This window comes from Musca domestica, unplaced genomic scaffold, assembly GCF_030504385.1.
Source record: "Musca domestica strain aabys unplaced genomic scaffold, Musca_domestica.polishedcontigs.V.1.1 15, whole genome shotgun sequence".
NCBI classification, from domain to species: Eukaryota; Metazoa; Arthropoda; class Insecta; order Diptera; family Muscidae; genus Musca; species Musca domestica.
Window position 1 is genome coordinate 4,990,123 of NW_026712207.1, and position 23,232 is coordinate 5,013,354.

At 32.5% G+C, this 23,232-nt stretch overlaps 1 protein-coding gene across 1 annotated transcript in view; it reads left to right on the forward strand.

Annotated features, from left to right (window-relative positions):
• LOC101887735 (DNA-binding protein D-ETS-3) overlaps positions 1 to 23,232 on the forward strand; it is a 59,151-nt gene that overhangs the window by 19,036 nt on the left and 16,883 nt on the right. The window contains exons 4-5 of the mRNA XM_059119570.1: positions 5,998 to 6,045; positions 18,986 to 19,175. Of these exons, the coding sequence (XP_058975553.1) occupies positions 5,998 to 6,045; positions 18,986 to 19,175 (238 nt within the window). The remainder of the gene's footprint in view (positions 1 to 5,997; positions 6,046 to 18,985; positions 19,176 to 23,232) is intronic.

Here is a 23,232-nt window from a genome sequence, read left to right on the forward strand (position 1 = left end):
GGGATATTTATTCAAGGGTCAAAGTGCTTTGTTTAGAAATAATTTATTAAGGACCAGTAATGAACAAAAGTGAATTTCCAAGGATATTTCTTCAGGACCTTGAGACCCGATTTCCACCCTTTTGTATATAGTATGACCACTGATTATATTATAACTCCAGTATGTGTTTGTATGTGTGAGAGAGTTTGTTTGCAAAACATACACATACATTTGCATGTTGGCTTGCAAAACAAATGATTTGTGGCCCAACTCTGATATGATGAAGTACACTGCGTTGCAACAATACATTTTGAGGCGAAATAATTACGGAATTTGGAGGATGAGGTGAGGAGTGAAGAAGTGGCAAATATACTTTAAAGCACACAATAAAATGATGTGGAAAAGGTCGAAAGGGGAACCATCGTTGGCTTTTATAATCAAGTGATGAAGCTATTGTTTTCGTTGGCAAAAACATGAAATTTTGAAAGTTGAGTTGACAAAACATTGCTGCAGGAGAGAACAGAAGTTCTTCGGTCGCGTGTGTATTTAAATCTGGCGAAAAAACAACAAACATACACACACACCGTAGCAAGTTATGAATGAAGCCACGCGTCTTAATCTGTTATTGTTTCTGTTTTTTTCACGGTAATCATCAAATTATGAATAGAACTGCCAGTCAAATGAATTGTTCCGAAAAAAAAGAGTAGAGTCCCAACCATGCATTACTATTTTTGGTCATGTGACCGAATCCGCATTACAAGCTTAATAATTCCATATCGATTATTTTGGTGAAAATGTTTTCCCAAACCAAAGCCAACCGAAAAAAGTGGTGCTCGTGACCGTCAACTTTTGACAGGTCGACATCACATTAAGTCAGGGAACAACAATAGCTGATATTTATTTGTTGTTTTTCTTTTTCTTTTTTTGTTGCTTTTGCTACATTCCTGTTGTTCTTTGTTGTTGTTGTTGTTACTATTTTTGTGTGAACTAGATTTGCTAGTACTCTAATTGCGGATTACTATTTGTTGGCACTAAAGCATAACAATAACAATACACCACCAATACTACTACACACATAGCAGTCCCAACCACTCTCTCGCTCTCCCGGCACACGTAGGACTCATTTCAATTGCCATTTCATTTCATTACAATTCAATACGCATTCAAGCCGAACTGACGTTTACATTGCGAGTCGTCCAAAAAAAAAAAAAACAAGGACATTTATAGCCAGGCCTGGCGTTGAAAGTATTTTCATTTTTTTGTACGCAGATCTCCCACTTTGGAAGTGTTTTTTTTATATACCCTTCCCTTTCGTATGGAACTCCTTCCCATATTTTTTTCTGTTCCCTGAGAGTTGGAATTGAAAATTGAAACTCCTTTTCGCTTTTGGTTAAATGTGTCATTGCCGCAAATGCGTTTCAAGTGTTTTTGGAATTGTCCTCAGCGTCGTTCGTCCTCAATTGTTATCCTCGTCATGGTATTTACAGTCACTGTCGTTGTTGTCGTCGTCGTCTTCATCGTCTATACCAAGAACAACAACCACAACGAATGGGTATTTAAAGTACTCGTATTTGTTTCTTTTCAAGTGCCACTTGTGAGCGGCTGTTTGAAATTGCCATTTGGACAAAAAAAGCTGATGTGATGGTGTGAGATGCAAACAATTTCAGAAATGTGTCTGATATGGAGACTTGAAGCTGAATATCAAGTTTTTTTTTCAATTCACAACAATTCTTGAGGGATATTATTACAAGGATCAACAGGATGAACATGGGGAACCTTCAAAATATTTTTGAAGACCTAAAGGGGCAAGAAAAGTGGACTTTTTTAAATATTTCTTTGAGAATCTTTGATTAAGGATCGAAAGATTATCAAACCTAATTTTAATGAGAATTTTTTAAAGACCGAAGAATTTGTGGTACCATTTTTCAAAAGTCTTGCAAGGATCAACAATTAATAATCCTAGATTTTTAGGAATATTTTTTCAAGGGTTAGCAAAATAATAAAATTAATTTAAAAAAAATCAGGTACCAATAGACCAACATCTTTTAAAAAGAACCAATTGACATGAATCCTTAAAGGTTTTTTTTTAAATATATGTTCGATTGAGGATCAAAAGATTATCAAACATAATTTTTAAAGATTTTTAAGAACCGAAATGTTAATGAATTTGTACTACTATTTTTAAAAGTCTTGCAAGGATCAAAAAAATAACTAATCATAGATTTTTAAGAATATTTTACCAAGGATCAGCAAACTAATAGACTTACATTTTTTTAAAAACAAATCAGGGACCAATAGACCAACATCTTCTACAAATTTTTAATAAATTTCCTAAGAACCAATTGACATGAATACTTAAAGGATATTTTTCAAGGTTTAACGGACCATAAATCGTGGATTTTTAAGAATATTTTCTTTTAGAGCCAATATGTCGACAAACCTGGATTTTTGTGAATATTGTTTCAATCACCAACATACGAAGAACCTGGATACTTAGGAAAATATTTTTAAGGACTACCACATCAATCTGTCTGCCACAGATCAATAGCCATGGAATTTTTAGGAATATTTTTTTGAATTTGATTTTTTAATAAATGTTTATAATGACTAACAATTTAATAATCGTGGAAATTTGAGGAGTACTTTCAAGGGCTTTCAGATATTTTAAATGTGGATTTTTAAAATATTTTTTTTAAAGAAGTTTCATATCACTGAGCATGGACATTTTTAGATTGTTTTGAGTACCAACAAAAATATGGTTTTTAAGACAATTTTCAATGGAGAAGAGACTTTAAAAGTGTATTTTATGGAATATTTTCTTAAGGATTAACAGATTTATAATTACGGATTATAAAAGATTATTTTTTTCAGAACCAACATATTTTTCAATTTGGATTTTAATAATATTTTTTAATAAATTTTCAGGCCATTATGCCAGGATTCTAAAACAATACATTTTCAAGGACTTTTATATTGGCATTTTTATTTTTAAATGCATAAAAACCAATTAAGGGATTAACATACATAAGGTTTTTATAAGTATTTCTTCAAGGGCCTTCAGAGCATAAATTCGAAATTTAAAAAAATATATACATATACAGGGTGAGATAAAAAACTGCAAGAAAGTCGAACGCCATAATTTTTACATTTTTTTCAAAAAAAATTTGGATGAAACCAAAAAATACCGGAAATGGCATCAAATTTAAGAATAAGTTTAGATTTGTTCGAATTGGTCACCTTTGGCACGAATTATGGCCTTCAAACGGCCAATGAAACCGTCACACTCTGCCCGAATATTTCTCTACGGTATTTTGGCCCCTTTCCGGCGAAGCGCTTGATTGGGGTGTTCGACACTTCGTTTTTAGTGCCAACCTTGCTTTTTAAAATACTCCAGACCCAATAGTCCAACGGATTGGTATCCGGAGATTTTGGTGGCCATTGTGCACTGGAAATGAAGCGAGGAACCTCATTTTGTAACCATCCTTGGGTGGCGCGTGCTGAGATCGATGGTGCTGAGTTCTGTTGGAATGTCCAAGGTCTGCGGCCAAAATGTTTGCGTGCCCAAGACTTTAATACACCCTGCAGAATATTTTCGCGATAATATTCGGCTTTTATTCTGATGCCACAGTCGATTAATACGAGCGGAGAGCGACCATTGGCAGTTATGGCAGTCCACACCATCACCATGGCCGGCGCTTGAGTTCTGCTGGCCAACCGAAGGTGCAGATTTCCAGCTGACCTCTTTGGCAAGAAAACACGATTATTTTGCTTGTTTACAAACAGCTGGACAAGGAATGTTGTTTTCTCATTGGAGAAAACCAAATTCGGTTCACCACTTTCGGCCAAGCGAATCAATTCTTTAGTATTTTCTCTCTGTTGCGGTGTAAGTTCTTGCAATTTTTGGAATTTCAATGGCTTTACCCCGAGCTCATTTTTCAATATTTGCCGAATGGAATATTGCGGCCAATGCGACGCAGGTTTCGATCAAGTCGCTTCTCTACTTTTCGAACCATTTCTGCTGATGTTGCAGTTTTCTTCCGTCCACTTCCTTGACGACGGGCTACGCTACCAGTTACACGGTAACGAGCGATGGTACGAGACACAAAAGATTTATTCACATTTAAATGCTGTAGGGCTCTAATGATAGCCACTTGTGGTTTTCCAGCCACACACTGGAGATCAAGCGTGACTCCATCACGAATAACTTTTTTCTGGAAAATTCTCACCAAAATGCTTTTCACGCTGGTCAACAATATAATGAGCTGTCATTGGAATAATTCTAACAGCTGTCGGACGAGTTTCTTAGAAATGACAGCAGTCTGAAGTTGGTTGCAGTTTTTTCATCTCACCCTGTATATATATGGGAACTATATCCTAATCTGGTCCGATCTCGATAAACTCTGACAGTGGTATTTTTGAGCTCCATATGTTATCTGGTGCCGAATATCACTCTTGTGGAGAGCATATTACACATGTGACGGACTTAAAATCCCAAATCGAATAAAACATATATATGGGAGCTATAGCTATATCTGAACCGATTTTCTCCAAATTTGCTGATGATGTACTTGCTTCTACATTAAATTCGGTCGGATGTGCCAAAATGCAATATATACAAATATTGTCCATTTGGTGCACAATTAACCCGAAATCGGTTGAAGATTTATGCGGGAGCTATGTCTAAATATGAACCGACTCTCACCAATTTCAATAGGGTTCGTCCTTGGACCAAACAAATGTTGTTTGCAAAATTTCATCTCCATCGGATAATAAATGCAGCCTGAATTTTTTAACAAAAATACATAGACAGATGGGCGGTCGGACAGAAGGACTAACATGCGTAAATCGACTCAGAAAGTGATTCTATGAAGATCCTCAAGAGTAACTATGGGTGTATCTCGCTTTCTTCGCCATGTTACAAAGAAATGCACAAAGATATAATACCCTTACCACTATGTGGTGTAGGGTACAAAAAAAATCCTAAAATTTCCAAGGAAATGGAGGTGCTATTTTTAAAATAACTCCTGGGGAGAATATTCCAGACAAAAAACAAGGGAACTGATGAGGATTGGTGGTTTTTTTTCCAAACCTAGGTATTCCCTGCCTATAACAGTACCATTGTTCTTCACTAATAAACAAACGTTGTTTTTATTATATTGCTAAGGACTTTCAGTAAGTATAATCCGTGTTTTTTAATTTTTTGAAGAATTTTCAAACTAGAAACCGTGAATATTTTTAAGAATTTTTTCAAGGAATATTAAACAGAAAAATTTCATTTTAAAAAAATTACTTTGAATGACTTTCAAAACATGGATTTCGAAAAAAAAAATTAAATCGAAATGTTGGGCTTTTGAAATTTTTTTTCGGGACTTTTGTAAATGATTTTTTTTATTTATGACGATTTGTGTGGGTTTTTTTATTTTCTTTTTTTTTAATATTGGTTGTATTATTTATTTTTGTGAAATAAATTAATGAGAAGCGTTGATAGTAGAATCGTCGGATACTTGTTTTTTTTTTAAAGATCTTAAATATTTAAATTGAGAATTTTTTATAAACTATTTTCGGACAAAAAACCTTTCATTTTTAGGGGTTTTTGTAAAGGGTTTCCCAGCTAGAAATTGAGGATAATTTTTATTATTTTTTAAGGGGTTTCAAACCACTAACAAAGAAATTTATTTAACAGGAAGAAAAAAATTGTATAACAATTTCTATTGTTCATTTTTATATTATCAATATTTTTCATTAATTTTTATTACACAATTGTTTTTGTTATTATTATTATTATTATTATTATTATTATTATTATTATTATTATTATTTTTATTACTATTATAATTATTTTTATTATTATTATTATTATTATTATTATAATTATTATTATTATTTTTATTATTATTATTATTATTATTATTATTATTGTTATTGCTATTATTATATTTATTATTTTAATTATTAATTATTTACATTAAATAAATAAAATGAAATTAATTGATTCTATTTTTTTTCTTTCCCTTTCAGATCCATATCAAATGTTTGGAGCGACCAGCAGTCGTCTAGCAAGTTCTGGTAAGTATCCCTTACAACCACATGCTTTGTACTATTAAAATATAGCCTTAAGGACCTCAAAATTTCCCCCCTTTACACAACACTTGACAATTTAAATTTCGAATATTTTTCCAAAAAGGCATAAAGATACAGGTGCTAAGATTAGTTACAGCCCTTAGTTTGAATCCAAAAACAGCACGTGTTCCAGTGTTACATTTGTTCGACTTTTTGACTATTTTCAGTATTGTTGTTGTTTTTGTAATTTTCTGTAATTCATATGACCGACCATATTTGCATATTACGGTGATCTGCGTTTTACATGCAATTTTTCCACGAGAGATTTCCCCCTTTTTCTCTTTTTCAATCGGTAACATGAAATGAAAGTGAATGGAAGGCAACACCTCCTACACCCCACCTTTTGGTGCCGAGTTCATTGAAATGCAACAAATTTATTATTGTTATTAACAAATCAAATTAAAATTATCCCTTAAGTTTCACCTTTGATTGTCTGTAACGACACGCACTCATGGTGGCAGAAATTGGGGTGTGAGGCAAACAGGGAAAAGGTGTTTTTTGGTGGAACAAAAAAATAAAAGTATAGCCCTTTTGTTGGTGGGGTGTTTTTATGTACCGTTTTAAAAGATTGCCAACGAAAAAAAATCCTTATTCATTGCCCGAGCATATGAAATAAGCCAAGGAGTGCCATGTTACACGTGCCGATCTTTGGCTAAGGATCAAATGGTGTTTTTTTCTTCGTTTAATTTTTTTGGGAAAGGGTTATGTTCCACACTAGTCACGGGTGTTAATGATTTTCTCTGTTTCGTCATTTTCGTTGGAGTTTATTAAAAATTCATAATGCACAAGGGAAAAAGGGTTACAATGTATGAAATATTTGTTATTCATCATCCTGTGGGCTACGCCCATAAGGGGCGTGATTTCCCCAAAAATAGCAATCATAAATCACAAGAGAGCAATGTCTGGCATGGGAAAAAGAGTTAATTCGAAAGTCATTAGGTTTTTTTTTGGAAAAAAACTGGATTAGCAGTCGTTGTAGAATATAATAAGAATAGAATAATTTTTCAGGGCATTTTCGAACATGAAAAAAAAAATTTAACTAATTTTATTTTAAAGGACTTTCGCACCATCTGACATTGATTTTATGGGCCAAACTGCTGATATCTACCGACGAACTGACTGAGAATCAGCGCCCGGGGCGAAACAGCTGAAGCTAGAATCTTGAATTTTTGCAGTTCAATCTTGGTGCGTAGGAGAGTTATAAGACTGGGTTTTTGGAAATTCGTATTTAAAATGTACGAAAAGTACTAAAATGTACTAAAAATTGAAATTGTACTAAATGGTACTCATTTTGGAACGGTTTGGTTTGGAATGAACGGATGAAGGTGCAGTTTTCAAATTTGGAATGAAGGTCATTGATTAAGTGCAGGATAGATGTACCAAAGGGTTTTTTAAAAATTCGTAAAGTACTAAGATGTACTACATTTGGTACTATTTTGTTTCATGTGAACGGTTAAAGCTAAAAACTTGAAAATTGGATCGTAAATCAAGGATGAGGAGTAGAGTCGATGTAAAGAGGTAGGTTTGGAAGTGTGTACACATGTATAAGAAAAGTACTAACGGGTACAAAATTTAGTACAATTTGAATTTGCAGGAACGGACGGTGCTGGAATCCTAAAATTTGAAATTACCATTAGTGGCAGAGTGTACCCTTGGGATATGGAGGAAGTTTTCGAAATGGGTACTTATGTGCAAGAAAAGTACCAAATGGTACCAAATTTGGTACAATTTCGATTTGGGTGAACCGATAGAGCTGAAATTCTGAAAATTGGAAATATGATTACTATTACATAGTTTTGGAAAATTGTACTTATGTGAACTAAATGGTACTAAATTTAGTACACTTTGCATTTAGGTGAACCAATGGAGCTGGTTTAGGTTTATTTTGGAAATGTGTACTATAATTGTACGAAAAGTACTAAATGGTTCTAAATTTGGTATTGGGTAAAGGGTTAGAGTTGAAATTCCGTAATATGATCTTGAGATTTTTGTTGGATTGAGGATAGGATAGAGATATGGAACGGGTTTGCAAATGCGCACCATATTTGTACGAAGAGTACTAAGTGGTACTAAATTTGGTATTGGGAAATTTGGGAATCTCCAACTTTGATGTTGGTATCTGGAATTGAGATATGGAGATGGTCTTGGAAATGTGTACCATATGTGTTTGAAAAGTACTAAATGGTACCAGATTTGGTATTGGGTGTAGAAATAGAGCTGGAGTCCCGAAATTTTACAGTGAAGTCTCAGATGGTATCTGGAATTGAGTTATGGAGGTGGTTTTTAAAATGTGTACTATAATTGTATAAAAAGTACTACATGGTACTAAATTTGGTATTGGGTAAAAGGTTAGAGCTGAAATTCCGAAATTTTATGTTGAGGTCTCTGTTTTTAAAGGGGTTGAGATATGGAGATTTATTTTGGAAATGTATACTATAATTGTACGAGAAGTACTAAATTTGGTATTGGACAAATGAATAATGCTGAAATACTGAAATTTGAGATTAAGGTCAATGTAGGTCTCTGTGGTTAAGAAATAGATGTGGTTTTTTGGAAATGTGTACTATATTTTTGCGAAAAGTACTAATTTGAATATTGGGGGGAAGGGATAGTGCTTAAATCCTCAAATTTGGTATTGAGATCTATTTATCTTTTATTGAACTTGAATATGAAAGAATAAGTCCTAGAGTTACATAGAGAGCTTATTGGTGGTAAAAGTGGTTAAGAATAACATATTTTCTCTTTCTTCATTTTTCCCTTTCTCTTCCAAAAAACAAATTTCCTCCTTTGATCGTCCCTTAAGAATGTTAATTTAATTTCGCTTCCATTTTGCGGAAATAATTACTTGGTTGTACTTTTGTAATTTTCATATCACTCTTGCCCGCAGCTCACCAGAGGCGAAGTCGAAAAATAATTTTTACAGAATGTCAAAAAGTTATGTCCGGGGAAAAACAACATACCAAACAATGTTAATTAAATTTCAAAAAAATATATGTAACAATACAAAAAAAATTATCACAAATCCTTGAGTTTTCCCAAAACCACTTTTTTTCTCTCCTTGGATAATTTCTTATTTAAGTTGAGGGAAAAAAGGAAGAAAAGTCTTCTTCGACATTGTTAAGATGGGAGTAACCACATATTTTGTTGTTCAGCTTTCTTTTGCCATTATTTTTTAGAGTTAACTTCATTTTTTTTTTAAGTGATGGCCATAAATTGCTGTTGTCCGAGTGCATGTTGCCTGTTCCTTGAGGTTCCTTTCACTGTCTCTTTCTCTCTCTCTCTCTCTCTCTTTCTTTATTCCATCCTTACAACAAGTTGCATGCTAAGAACATTTAAATTTTCACTGAATCTTTAGAATGCCATTATTTCCATTGTCGTCATCATTGTTGTAGCTGCCATGGCTGCTGATGTTATTGTTGCACCGGACTTGGAGTAACAAAGCGGTTCCGTGTTTAGAGGAAGCTATAATTAATCAAAACAGCATTTTTGCCACCATCGCATCTAGACGGGTTTTAACATGAAACTCACTCACACCGACACACTGACGTGCATACATACATACATACTCTATGATGTAAGGAGAAAGTGGTCTTGTAGTTGTTGTATGAATCACAGTTGGAGGTGATTTTTATACAATCACCAGAACTCCCACATATGCCCTCCTCTTGCCCTTTTCTTCCAAATTCGTAACTATAAAAATTCGCGTGCCTTGCTGTAGTCTTTTTTCATTTCTTCTAAATAGTTGGAGTGAGTTGAGTGTTTTCTATGGATTCATATTACAGTAGTTTCCACACGAGGTACTTGGAGTTATAAAGCAGCTACATGTAACTACATGAACCGCAACTCTTGTAAACCCTTGTAATGGTGTATACGTCATTTATTTTCTTTAAAGAATAAATGTGGCTAGTAGCGAAAAAAACATGGCTAAGAAATACCCACGGGATTTTATATTCTTTAGCAGAAACATTAAATATTATAGGGTGGGTAGCAACAATGGACAGAATGGCAAAAATTTAAAAATATTTTTTTAGATACCAAATTTTTAAGAATTTATTTTCAAAGGTAAAATCTTTGAAGATTTTTTTAAAGGACCAATTAAATTTTTCTAAAAGCCTCAAAGTAATTAAAAAAAATGTTTTTATGTTTTTTTGTTTAAAATTGTTTAAGGGTTGTTAAAGGGTTGTTTACAGGTATTCTAAAGAACTTTTTTCCAAGGACAATGTGGATTTTTTAAAGATTTTTTCCAATAGCTAATGTCAATTAAAAAAAATCCTTGGACCAATACGGATTTAAGCATTTTTTCATACATCAACTTTGGGTTAAAAAGCATTTAAAAACCCAACGAGATTTTTTTAAATATTTTTTCCGACCAACAAACATTGATTTTTAAGGATTTCTTTTCAAGGACTTTAAAAAAACAACTAATTTTTATTTTTTAAAAAGGGTTTTTTTTAGAAATTTGCCCGCAGACCAACCAACGTGATTTTTTAGGAATATATTCAAGGACTCTTTTATCAACCAACTCGAATATTTTTAAAGAGTTTTCCCAGGAATATTTAGACCAACAACGAATTTTTTTTAAATTTATTTCCAAAAATGATCAAGCAATAAGGACTTTTTTGGAAAAATTTTCTCAAGGACTAAAAAATAAATCAACATGCATTTTTTATAGATCCTTTTCATATTTTTTTGAGATTTATTCAAAGACTATATTGGATAAACCAGCGTGGATTTTTTTAAACATTTTTTTTTCTCAAGAAGTAGATGATGGACCATACTGGAAATCGTCGCGAAATTTTAAGAATTTTTGCAAGGAAAAAAAAAAACATTTAAGGACTGTCACATCAGCTACCATGTTTGTCAAAGACTATCTGACATGCAAACGTGAATCTTTTATTAGCTCGGATTATAAGACCAACCAGATTTTTCAGGAATTTTATTCTAAGAACTTTTTTATGAATTTTTGCAAGGACCTTCAGGTTAACCAACGTAGCTGTTTGAAAGGATCCTCAAACAAAATAACTTTGAAGCGTTCTTTTACAGATTTTTTTCCAAGGATATTCAGACCAAACAGCGGGAATTTTTCAAATAATTTTTTTAAGGACCTTAGATCTAACAACGTGGAATAAACTTCCAAGGAATCATGTTTGTCAAATGTTATGAGATGTAGTTTTTCAAAGAATTTTATTCTAAGAACTTTTTATGAATTTTTTCAAGGACCTTTAGCCCAACCAATGTGTTTTTATGAATTAGTTTTAAAGGCCTTCAAACTAAATAATGAGGATTTTTCAAATGAATTTTTCAACGGGTCTTAGACCAAACAACGTGGTTTTTACAGATTTCTTTCCAAGGAGATTCCTAACAGCGTGGATTTTTTAAAATAATTTTTATTTTTCAGAACAAACTACGTGGATTTTTTTGAATATTTTTTTTTTTAAATGACTTAGACCAACCAACATGGGTAATAAAAAAAACATCCATGCCAGATCAGCAATCATGTTTGTCAAAGATTATGACACGTAGATTCCTCAAGAATTTTATTCTAAGAACTTTTTATGATTTTTCCAAAGACCTTCAGGTCAAATAAAGTGGATTTTTGTAATGAATTTTTTAAAGGACCTTTAAACCAAATAACGTGGATTATTCAAAGGATCTTAGACCAAACAGCGTAGTTTTTACAGAATTTTTTCCAAGGACATTTCAAACAACCTGGATTTTTTAATAATTTTTTAGAGGACCTTTTGCCCAAACAGCTTAGAGAGCTTTGATTTCTTATATTATTTGTTAAAGGACCTTCGGACAAAATAACGTGGACTTCTTAATGAATTTTTCCAAGGACCTTCAGACCAAACAACGTGAATTTTTCTAATGATTTTTTCACTTTCAAAGGGCATTTATTATAACCTACCTGGATTTTTTAAAGAAATTTTTCATGGATCTTTAGATAACCCAACTACCATTTTTATACAAATATTTTTCGGAGGATCTTAAGTCAAATAAACATCCTTTTTTTCAAAAGTTATAAGAGCAATCAATCAACGTGTATTTTTTAGATACTTTTCTTCAAAGGATCTGCAGACCAAACAATTTGGATTTTTTTAAGAAATTTTTCCAAGGTCCTTAGGACCAAACAATTTTGATTTTTTAAAGAAAAATTTCCCAGGGCCCTCTGAGGTACCAATATGATTTCTTTTTTAAAGAATTTTTTCCCAAGGGCCAATACCAGGCCAAACAACCTAGGTTTTCTTTAAATAAATTTCCCAAGGACTATGACTCTAACCAACGTGGATTTCTAGAGAAATTTTCAAGGATCCTCAGGCTCACTAATGTAATTTTTTTTTAATTTTTTAAACTTGGATTTTTTAGTCTCTCAGGGACCTGAAGACCAACCAACATTTTATACAAGAACGCTTAGTTTAATTAAAGTCTTTGTTTCAAGAATTTCTTTAAAGAACCTTGGAAATTTAATTAATGAATTAAGTCGTAAATCGAACTACACAAGTATAAAACAGAAGGTCCTTGAAGAACTAAAGGCGACCAAGATTATTGGTCAAAACGTTCTTTAAAATACTTAAAACAAAAATTGCATTGTTTTGTAGAAGATCTTAGAATTTTTTTTTTAAAAATTCCCTTCAACAATAATCGTGAATTTTTTAACAATTTTTCAAATCTCAATTTAACACAATTCTCCGCATTTTTTTTTTTTATGGCTAAGCGGACAATTGTCTTTAATTTTTAAGAGAATTTTCTAAAAATCATCTGAAAAATGTTTTTCCTAGAACTATGCATTCAACCTATAAATGCGGATTTTTTACAATTATTTTCAAGGATCAGCTGGCCAAAATCATGAGTTTCCTAAAAATTCCTTCAAAGCACAATCTAGTCAATAATCTAGGAGTTTTGTAACTTAATTTCAAGTTGGTTAAAAAAAAAAAAATAAGGACCACCAAGCCAATTTCATTTTCTCAATATACCCACCTTTCCTTCTCCAGCGAATATATATGTATATGGCGGCCAATAATACTGTATTTTTTAAAGGCCTGCTGAGAAATAATCATGGATTTTCTGATAATTATTTTAAAGGTTTCTCCAACCAATAATCTAGGATTTTTTTACTTTAAATCAAGGACCATAGTTGATGATTTTTTTTTGTTGATATTTTCCAAAAATTGTTTTTCTCACCCTAACATACCCGTTTTCCTCCACTTGTCCTTTTGTACAGTAAATATATATGTATATTGCTTTTTTTTGTGTCTTTTTCATTTTTATGTATTGTTCTTGAATTTGTTGTTTTGTGGGTGAAACAAAGCATTTAAATGTCGCGTCGCCAAATGGTGGGCGATTGTGTGCCTGTTTTATGCTAATTCCGGTTGAGTTTTACCTTCGTTGATGTAGCCAACAAAATACATACAACAACATAAAAAATCGTACTACAACAAATAAATACACCCAACTGCTTAGTAAAATATTTCACAAGCGGCCATTCATTCATTGCCTTTACATGAGACAGCTGTAGAAATGGTTGACTAGTGCCGAGGTTTGCTTTTTTTGTCGAACTTTGGCATTGTTTTCTTTTTTTATTTTCTAACATTTATTTTAACTTCTTTTTCCAATTCGTTGCTGTTGTTGTTGTAGTTGTTGCCACTGTCTGTGGGTGGTTGATTTCTTGAATTAGGGTCAACATTCCTTGCAATAATCAGCTAAGGAAAGTTATAACTTTTTGGTGGCTAACGAGAAGGGGGTGGGGGGAAAAAGAGAGGAGAGAGGCATTGGTATACCTTAAAGGTGTCATAAATCATTGTTGGGCTCTTGAAACTATTCTCAACATTTAAAGTTTGGCATTTTATTTTATAGTCCAGTCGAAGTTTTTTTTGTCAGGTTGTTGCCAATAATTTTAAATGTTATATATTTTGTATTTGCCGGTAAGGTGATATATTTAAGAAAATAGTTATTTATATATTTATGATAAAGGCCGTTAAATGGAGACTATGTTTATATTTTATAACAGACAACAGTTTTGGGAGTTTGTTGAAAGGCCTTAGAAAAAAGATAGAATAAGTATAGTCAAAAAAAAAAAAAAATAAATAAATAAATAAATAGTAATAATAATTCTCGAGTTTTGCCTTGTTAAGGCGAAGATCATATGTTTTATGATTTAAGTGTTTGTTTTCTCTTTCGAGACGAGCTTAATGATCTGAAATTTGCAGTGAAAAGGAAAGCCAGATAGACACTATCACACACTCACCACTATGCGACGCGTTTCGCCGTTGGTTAAGCGGCTCATCAGGCATATTTGATGTGGATGATGGCTTACAAGGGCCGTTCTCTGGAAAGTAGTATATATTTCGAACTTATTGCAAATTAGCATATGCGAATTATACACTAGAAACTCTCCAGGTTCGACTCAAGTTCTATTGGCAGATCTTTTTTCACAGCAACGTTTTGTTTTTTGTAGTGATGGATTTTTTGTCCACAACAACTACATTGCTTCCAATGCACACACTTGTTTTAGTGCTGCTTTAGGAAGAGAGAAATAAAAAATGTTTAAAAATATGATTATTGGTCAGTTTGTCCTTGAAAAAAACATGATTTAACAAATCTCGGTTCCACTAATATTAGATTTTTTAATAATTAAAAGAAAAATCCAGCAAATAATGTAAGTAGAGCTAAAAATATCGGCGCTATAAAAGATTAAATTGTTAAGTAACCTGAATAGAGAGGACAAGTTTCCTCCCCCCCCCCCCTCTTCTACATTTTTAGATTGAGATTCCTCGAAGCCCGTAAAGTCAACAAAAGCTTTTTTTTTTCAATACCTGGCTAAATGATGTCTTAAAATCCGGTCGCAACCTCTCAAAGAAGTTAAGAGTGTAAGTCTTACGTAAACGTCATGAATTCATATATGCGGGGTGAGATAAAAAACTGCAACAAAATCAAACGCCATAATTTTTGGATTTTTTGTTAAATTTTATTGAATGAAAGCAAAAAATGTCGGAAATAGCATCAAATTTTAGAATAAGTTTGGCACGAATTATGGCCTTTAAACGGCCAATGAAACCGTCACACGCTGCCCGAATTTTGCTCTGTGATATTTTGGCCCATTCCCAGCGAAGCGCTTGCTTGATGTGACCGACACTTTGGTATTTTTTACTGCCAACCTTGCTTTTCAAAATACTCCAGACACAATAGTCCAACGGATTGGTATCCGGAAATTTTTGGTGGGCACTGTGCGCTGGAAATGAAGCGAGGAACCTCATTTTATAAACATTCTTGGGTGGTGCGTGCTGAGTGAGATGGTGCTGAGTCCTGTTGGAATTTCCAAGGTCTGCGGCCAAAATGTTTGCGTGTCATAGGCTTTAATACATCCTCCAGAATATTTTCGCGATAATATTCGGTATTTATTCTGATGCCACGGCCGATTAATACGAGCGGAGAGCGACCTTCGGCTGTTATGGCGGCCCACACCATTACCATGGCCGGCGCTTGAGTTTTGGTGGCCAACCGAAGGTGCACATTTTCAGCTGACCTCTTTGGCAAGTAAACACGATCATTTTGTTTGTTTACAAACTGCTGGACAATGAATGTTTTCTTATCGGAGTTGGAGAAAACCAAAATCGGCAGTTCACCACTTTCGCCCAAGCGAAGCAACTCTTTAGCTCTTTTAAGTCTATTTTCTTTCTGGTGCTGTGTAACTTCTTGCACTTTTTGGAATTGAAATGGCTTTACCCCGAGCTAGTTTTTTAATATTTGCCGAATGAAATATTGTTATGTTCAGCTCATCTTTTGGGCCACTGCGACGTGGGTTTCGATCAAGTCGCTTCTTTACTTTTCGAACCATTTCTGCAGATGTTGCTGTTTTCTTCCGTCCAGTTCTTTGACGTCGGGCTACCCGGTAGCCTACCCAGAATCACTATAACGAGCGATGGTACGAGACACAAAAGATTTATTCACATTTAAATGCTGGAGTGTTCTAACGATACCCATTTGTGGTTTTCCAGCCAAATATAAAGAAATCACACTTCAACGCTAGAGTTCCATCACAAATAACTTTTTTCTGGAAAGTTCTCACCAAAATGCTTTTGTACGCTTGTAAACAATATAATGAACTGTCATTGGAATTATTTTAACAGCTGTCGGACTAGTGGCTTAGAAATGACAACAGTCTGAATTTGGTTGTAATTTTTTCATCTTGCCCTGTATGTTGCTATTTGGTCCTTTTTTTTCTAAAATATGGTTGTAAAGTCCCTTTAAACGGGATCGTAATAAGTTCAAATATTCTAAAAAAATATTTCTACAAATTCTACAATAGGTCCTAGAAGACGTCAAAAGTCTAAATCTTGCCTTAACGCCAGAAATACCTAAATTATTAAAACCTATTGTGTTAATCCCATACTTCATTTGAATTTATTCAAAAATCTCCAACAAAGCACCATTTTGGAAGGATGACGTCAAAGACAAAAATATTCTTCATTAAATTTTACTGAAAGTCTCCACAGAAAAGAAATGAAGATTTTTACTGCTTATCAAACAAATAATTGCCTCAATTTTCTCAAAAAAAAAAAAAAAAAAAAAAAAAAAAAACAACAAGGGAACTGAAGAGGGTTTATGGCTCTTTCCTAAACCTAGGCAATCCCTGCCATCCCCCTGGTAAACATTACCATCGTTCTCCACTAATAAACAAATGTTGTTTTTATAAAAACAACAATAAAGGGATTAAGCCTAACGTTTTTACAACAACAAAATACTATGATATCCCGAACAAACAAGCCAACACTGTTCAAAAAAAAAAAAAAAAAAAACAATAAAATAAATAAATAAATATAAAAAAATAAATAAATAAATAACATAAAATAATCATTTTAGCCGAAAGGTGACAAAAGAAGAAATATTCAACACCAAATTTCACTATAGATCTCAGGATAAATTATATACCTGCATACAATAGTTTTTTTTATGAAAATTATATTCAAATTTTATATTCTTCAAAAAAATGTCTACTTTTATCTTAAAAATATTCTGCATTATAAAAAATTCATGTTTATTGGACCTTGCAAAAATATTACAAAATTTCGAAGTTCTTGGGCTTTGGAAAAGAAGCTGAACCAAAACCTCCACTTTTCTATATTTCTAAGAAAATATTAAAAAAAAATCCACACTAGTTCAATATTTGTTTAAAAATATTTTTTTTTTTTGTGAAAATATATTTGAGCTGAAATCTACGATTTTTGGTCCTTAAAAAAATATTATCATAATGTCCAATTTTATTGCTTCTTAAAAAATATCTGCAAAAATTCCACGTTTTTTTGCCTCTTTGTCATATTTTTAGTTATTTTATTTATTTTTTTTTATATATATTTTATTTCAAGGATTTTTATAGATTGAAATTCACGTTTCAATCCATGAAAATCCTTGAAATAAAATATAAATAAAATAATTAAAAATATTAATTATTTAAAAAAATAGTGGTTGATTAGCTTCCTAAACAAAAACTGTTATTTAAGGACTCAAACCTCATTCTTGCTTCATAGGATCTGAGAGCGAAAAAAAAAACATAGAAAACATTGCATGTTGGTAATTAAAATATTAGCAACGACATGCGTTTTTTGTTAAATTAAAATTACTATCCGCTCAGCTTTGGCCAGAAAGTCAAAGGAAAAGTTGTTATCGTTGCCATAAAAGACGACGCAGCTGCGGCAGTAGCTGCAGCGGGAAAATGACGGAAATCAAAATTAGTGCAAGTGTTGGTGAAAAATTTAAATGGAGACCACTGAGACCACGGTGGCAAAAAACCTGATGGCGGCGACGAGAGGATGTCGCAACAAAACGGCCAAAACAATTATAAGGCATTTAGGCGTGCACACACACACACACATACTAACACATATTAACATGTTTTGTGTGCAAAACTGCCAAAGAAAAAGGTTAAAAATTTTCATTTTTCAAATGGCATGGAAAATTGCCGCTGGATGCAACATTAACATCCATTAGCAAGGAACACGTGTGGCTAGGCCTAACCTTTTAACTCAACACCCCCCAACCTCGAAGCTAACCAAAAAACAAGGAGAAGAAGAAGAAGAGTGTAAGACTTAAAGCTTCACTTAGCGGTTGTGATTTGCAATTAACACAATTCATTCATTCATTCCTTTATTCATTCATTCATCCATCGAGTTTGCTAGTCACTCATCCGAAAAGTCATTACTTGATTGTTGCTGTTGTTGTTGCTTATCTGACTGACTCACTTTGTGTTGAGGGAATAAAAAAAAGTAACACAGACAACAAATCATCCCTTAAATGCCTTTGGCTTCATCCCCTTTCCCTTCCACCCCACCACACACACACAGAGAGATAGAGAACAATACCTAATTGCCAAATGATTAAACGATTTATGATGTTCGTCGCTGATTGTTTGAAGTGCCTAACGAATCGAATAATGGCCTCATCAAGTTGTCGAGAATTATTTGCGGTTGTTTTTAATTTCTTGAAGAGTTAAAGGATTTCAACGAATTCTCTTCGGGTGTTTTTGTTGTTGTTGTTTAGCCAAAGGGCTTTTGTCACGCTTTGCAAATCAAAGTGAGGAAAAAAATAAATAATAAAACGTAAATCGAACCATGGGAGGTCTTTGGGCCTTAAGAGGAAAATTGTGACACTTGTTGTCAAAATATTTCGGGTTGCAACAGATGTCGTATTTTTTCCCAACTTTTGAGGACTATTTTTTGATATCTTCCCAATTAGAGTTTGTCTGTTGATGCTTGAAATTGGCAGAACAATTAGGACACATTTTTACTTTGGGTTCATGTAAATATTTTTTTTATATCTGGTTTTCCTTGAAATCCTTTCCAATTCCGTTGCCTTGTATTTATTTTGTTTTTGTATATTATTTTCCTTGCAGGTTCTGGTCAAATCCAATTATGGCAATTTCTATTGGAGCTACTCTCAGATTCCAGCAATGCCGGCTGCATAACCTGGGAGGGTACAAATGGTGAATTCAAATTAACCGATCCCGATGAGGTTGCCCGTCGTTGGGGTGAAAGGAAATCCAAGCCGAATATGAACTACGATAAATTGAGTCGGGCATTGAGGTGAGTAAATGAATGCAAAATTTAAAAAAAAAATATAAGAAAGGAAACCTTTGACCCTTTTTTGCTAAGAAATTGGAAAAATATTTTCTAGTAAATTTGGAAAATTTTTAAAAAATTCAAACTACAATCTATGACAATTATTAAAAAGTAAATGTTGATTATTAAAGTAGTATTATTATTATTATTTTTTATTTATTTATTTTTTATTTTTTTGGAAAAATTGCCATACCAACATTCAAAATCCCTTTAATGAAAATATTTCAAAAATTATGAAAATCTTCTTTGGTTTTGGTTTCAAAATAGTCTGCAAAGCACATTTTTTAAATCATCGAATTTTGGTATAAAAATTTTTTAAGAAACATTTTCAGAACAATCTACGTTCGATGGTCGAATAGTCCTTTAAATCCATGGTTATTGGTATAAAAGTCCTTTTAGTCAAATCTTGATCCTTTCGATGGTCCTGAGGATTTTAGAAAAAAAAAATTTCTTCTAAATCTCCGTTTGGAGTTCGGAAATTCCTTCGAAAACGTTTGTAAAAAGGAGAGGAAAATCTTTTAAAACAGTTTCTAAATAAACCGCCAGAATTTCTTAAAAAAAACATTTTTAAAAAATTTCATAACCAATAATAATGGTCGGAAAGTTTTTTTTTTTTTTTTTTGTAAAAAATCCTTCAAAAGATTTTTGTACAAAATTTACGTTTGAGGTTCAGAAAGTCCTTAAAAAATATATTCATAAAACATCCAATGTTTTTTTTGCGTCCTTGTCATTGAATATTTGAAAAATGTCCTGAAAATCCTAGAAAAGGCGATTGGTGACATAAGAGTATTAGAAAAGAAATTTAAATTATTATTTTAGATTATTATTATTATTATTATTTTATTATTATTATTATTATTATTATTATTATTGTTATTATTATTATTATTATTATTATTATTATTATTATTATTATTATTATTATTATTATTATTATTATTATTATTAGTATTATTATTATTATTATTATTATTATTATTATTATTATTATTATTATTATTATTATTATTATTATTATTATTATTATTATTATTATTACATTGTTAAAAACCCAACCTTTGATGGTCCTTGAAAAGGATTTTTACTTTTAAAAAATATGGATTTGTTTGTTTAAAAATAACCCTTTTTTTATCCTTGAAAACAATCCACATTTATTGGGCAAAGAATATTTATAAAAAAAAAACAAAATTGATGGTTTTGGAAAATATTGCAAAACATATCTGAGGATTGGTCTACAGGTTTCTGGAGGTGTGTATTTGATAATCAAAAAATCCCTAAAAAAGTTGTGTTCTTGTCATTGAATAAATATTTAAAAAAATCCTTCAAAAAATATATTTTATTGCAAATATTCAAGATTGCTGACCTGGATATCCTTGAAGGAATTTTTTGATAAAAAAAATCAACGATTGTTAATCACCTAGAAGTTCTTTTAAAAATGTTTTTTAAAACATCCATGAACATAAAAGTCTTAAAAAAACAAATACATTATTAATATTTAAAAAAAAAAAAAATCTGTTAAATACCAACATGGGTTGGTCCTTGAATGGGATCCGTGAAAGATATTTGGGCTTTTGATCCGTGAAAGATATTTTTAAAAAATTAAAATTAATAGGTTTTGGAAAAAAATGTTGTAAAAATCCCTGAGGATTGGCCTGTAGATTCCTGAAAAAAAAAATTTCAAAAAAAAAAAAAAATGTGCGGATCTCGCTCTTTTTTAATCTATTATGGTTGATCCTTGAAAAAATTACTTAAAAAAATTAAAAATATTTTTTTAATTTTTTAAAAATCCTCAATTCTTTGTCTCTTAAAAAATGTACAGGGTGAAATAAAAAAAACTGCAACAAAGTCAAACGCCATAATGTTTACATTTTATTTTTTAAATTTTATTGAATGAAAGCAAAAAATGTCGGAAATAGCATCAACTTTTAGAATAAGTTTAGATTTCTTCGAATTGGTCACCTTTGGCACGAATTATGGTCTTCAAATGGCCAATGAAACCGTCACACACTGCCCGAATGTTGCTCTGCGAGGGACCTCATTTAATAACCATTCTTGGGTGGCGCGTCCTGTCCTGTCCTGTTGGAATGTCCAAGGTCTGCGGCCAAAATGTATTCTGAAAAATTCACTTTAAAGCCGTAAAAATCCTACTCAATCGACAGAGCTCGAAGGTCTCCTATTTTTCGTAAGAGAGCTTGAGGTCTCCCATTGCCAATGGGAGAGCTTGTATTACTAATAACAAAATCAGGACTTTTGACTCATAAAATGGGTCTTTTTGATCCTTTTTGTCAAAATGTAAATTAAAACGGCCTTTTAGGCGGGTCATAGCTAGTCAAAATATTTTGCAAAATTATTCGTCATAAAATTGTAGCATAATTCATGGAATTCAACGAAGCTCTGAATTTAACCTTAACGCACGGAATTTATAAGTATTAAAAACTAATTTTAGGGTTAAAGCCGTACCTGATATGAGTTTAGGAAAAATTAATTTTAGATGGATGACACCAAAGAGGAAAAAATATCTCATTAAATTTCACTTTTAGTCAAAAACAAGTTAGAAAGCAGTAAGTTCCGAACTTTGAATACCCTCCACCATTTGGAACGAATTTGGAAATTTTCCAAAAATAAAATCCGTTAAAAATTCTGTTAAAATTTGAAAAAAAAGAACGAATAATGCCGTTATTCTATACGACGTGGACCTACATAGGTATTGCTTGTCATAAGTCATTACCATATTCAAATTCGAAACTTGAAATAAACGGTGAATAATGTAGCTGAAATCATCAAAATATAGGGAGGTACCGTTATATCGGAGCTGTGCGAAGACCTGGACCAGTATAGACAATATTCTTTCATAGGCTGTAGCATCCATTACGAACTTCAAATACGACAAACTCAAACTATTTCGATGAGTGTTATACCTAAAATTGTCAAAATATCGAATATAGGGAGGTACTGATATATGGGGCCTATACGAAGACCTGGACCTGCATACACAATTTTCTCTCACAGACTGTAGTTCTTATTACGAACTCTAAATAAGTAATTTGAAACAATTCCGGTGAATAATGTTGCTAAAATCATCAAAATACCGAATATTGTGAGGTACCGTTAAATGGGGGCTATATGGAGACGTGGACCTGCACAGACAATTTTCTGTCGTAGGGTGTAGTATCCATATTGAACTTCAAGTACCAAATTTAAAACAATTCCGGTGAATAATGTCGTTAAAATCATTAAAATACCGAATATCGGGAGGTACCGTTATATGGGGGCTATATGAAACCGTGGACCTACATGGCCCATTTACAAACTTAACCTGCCTACTGGAAAAATAAACATGTGTGCAAAATTTTAGCCTTCTATCTCAATTGGTTCGAAAGATAGCGTGATTACAACAGACAGACGGACGGACATCGCTAAATCGACTTAGAATTTTACGCTGATCAAGAATATATATACTTTGTTGGGTCTGACATGATTATTTCGAGAAGTTACAAACGGAATGACAAAATTAATGTACCCCCCATAGTATGGTGGAGGGTATAAAAATAGCTTTTAGAAGAACGACACCAAACTTTAAGCCACCAAAAAATGGATGGACAATACAATGAATCATGAAAATAAACAAGCTAAGTTCGGCTGGACTGAACTTTTTATACCCTCCACCATTCAGAAGAAACTTCAAAAAATTAAAAAAATCCGTCCAAATGAAAACTTATATATGGTGGCTATACGAATTTTGTCAAAGGCTGTTGTAACGATTCCGAACTTCAAATACGAAATTTGAAAGAATCAGGTGTCGCTAAAATAATCAAAATACCCAATATCGGGACGTATCGTTATGTGGGGTCTATACGAAGACGTGAATCTGTTTAGAAAAATTTCCGTCATACGTTGAAGTGCCCATTAGGAACTTCAAATACGAAATTTGAAATAATTTCATTGAAAAGTGTGGCTAAAATCATACAAATACCGAATATCGGGAAGTACCGTTAAATGAGGGCTATACGCGGACTATCGT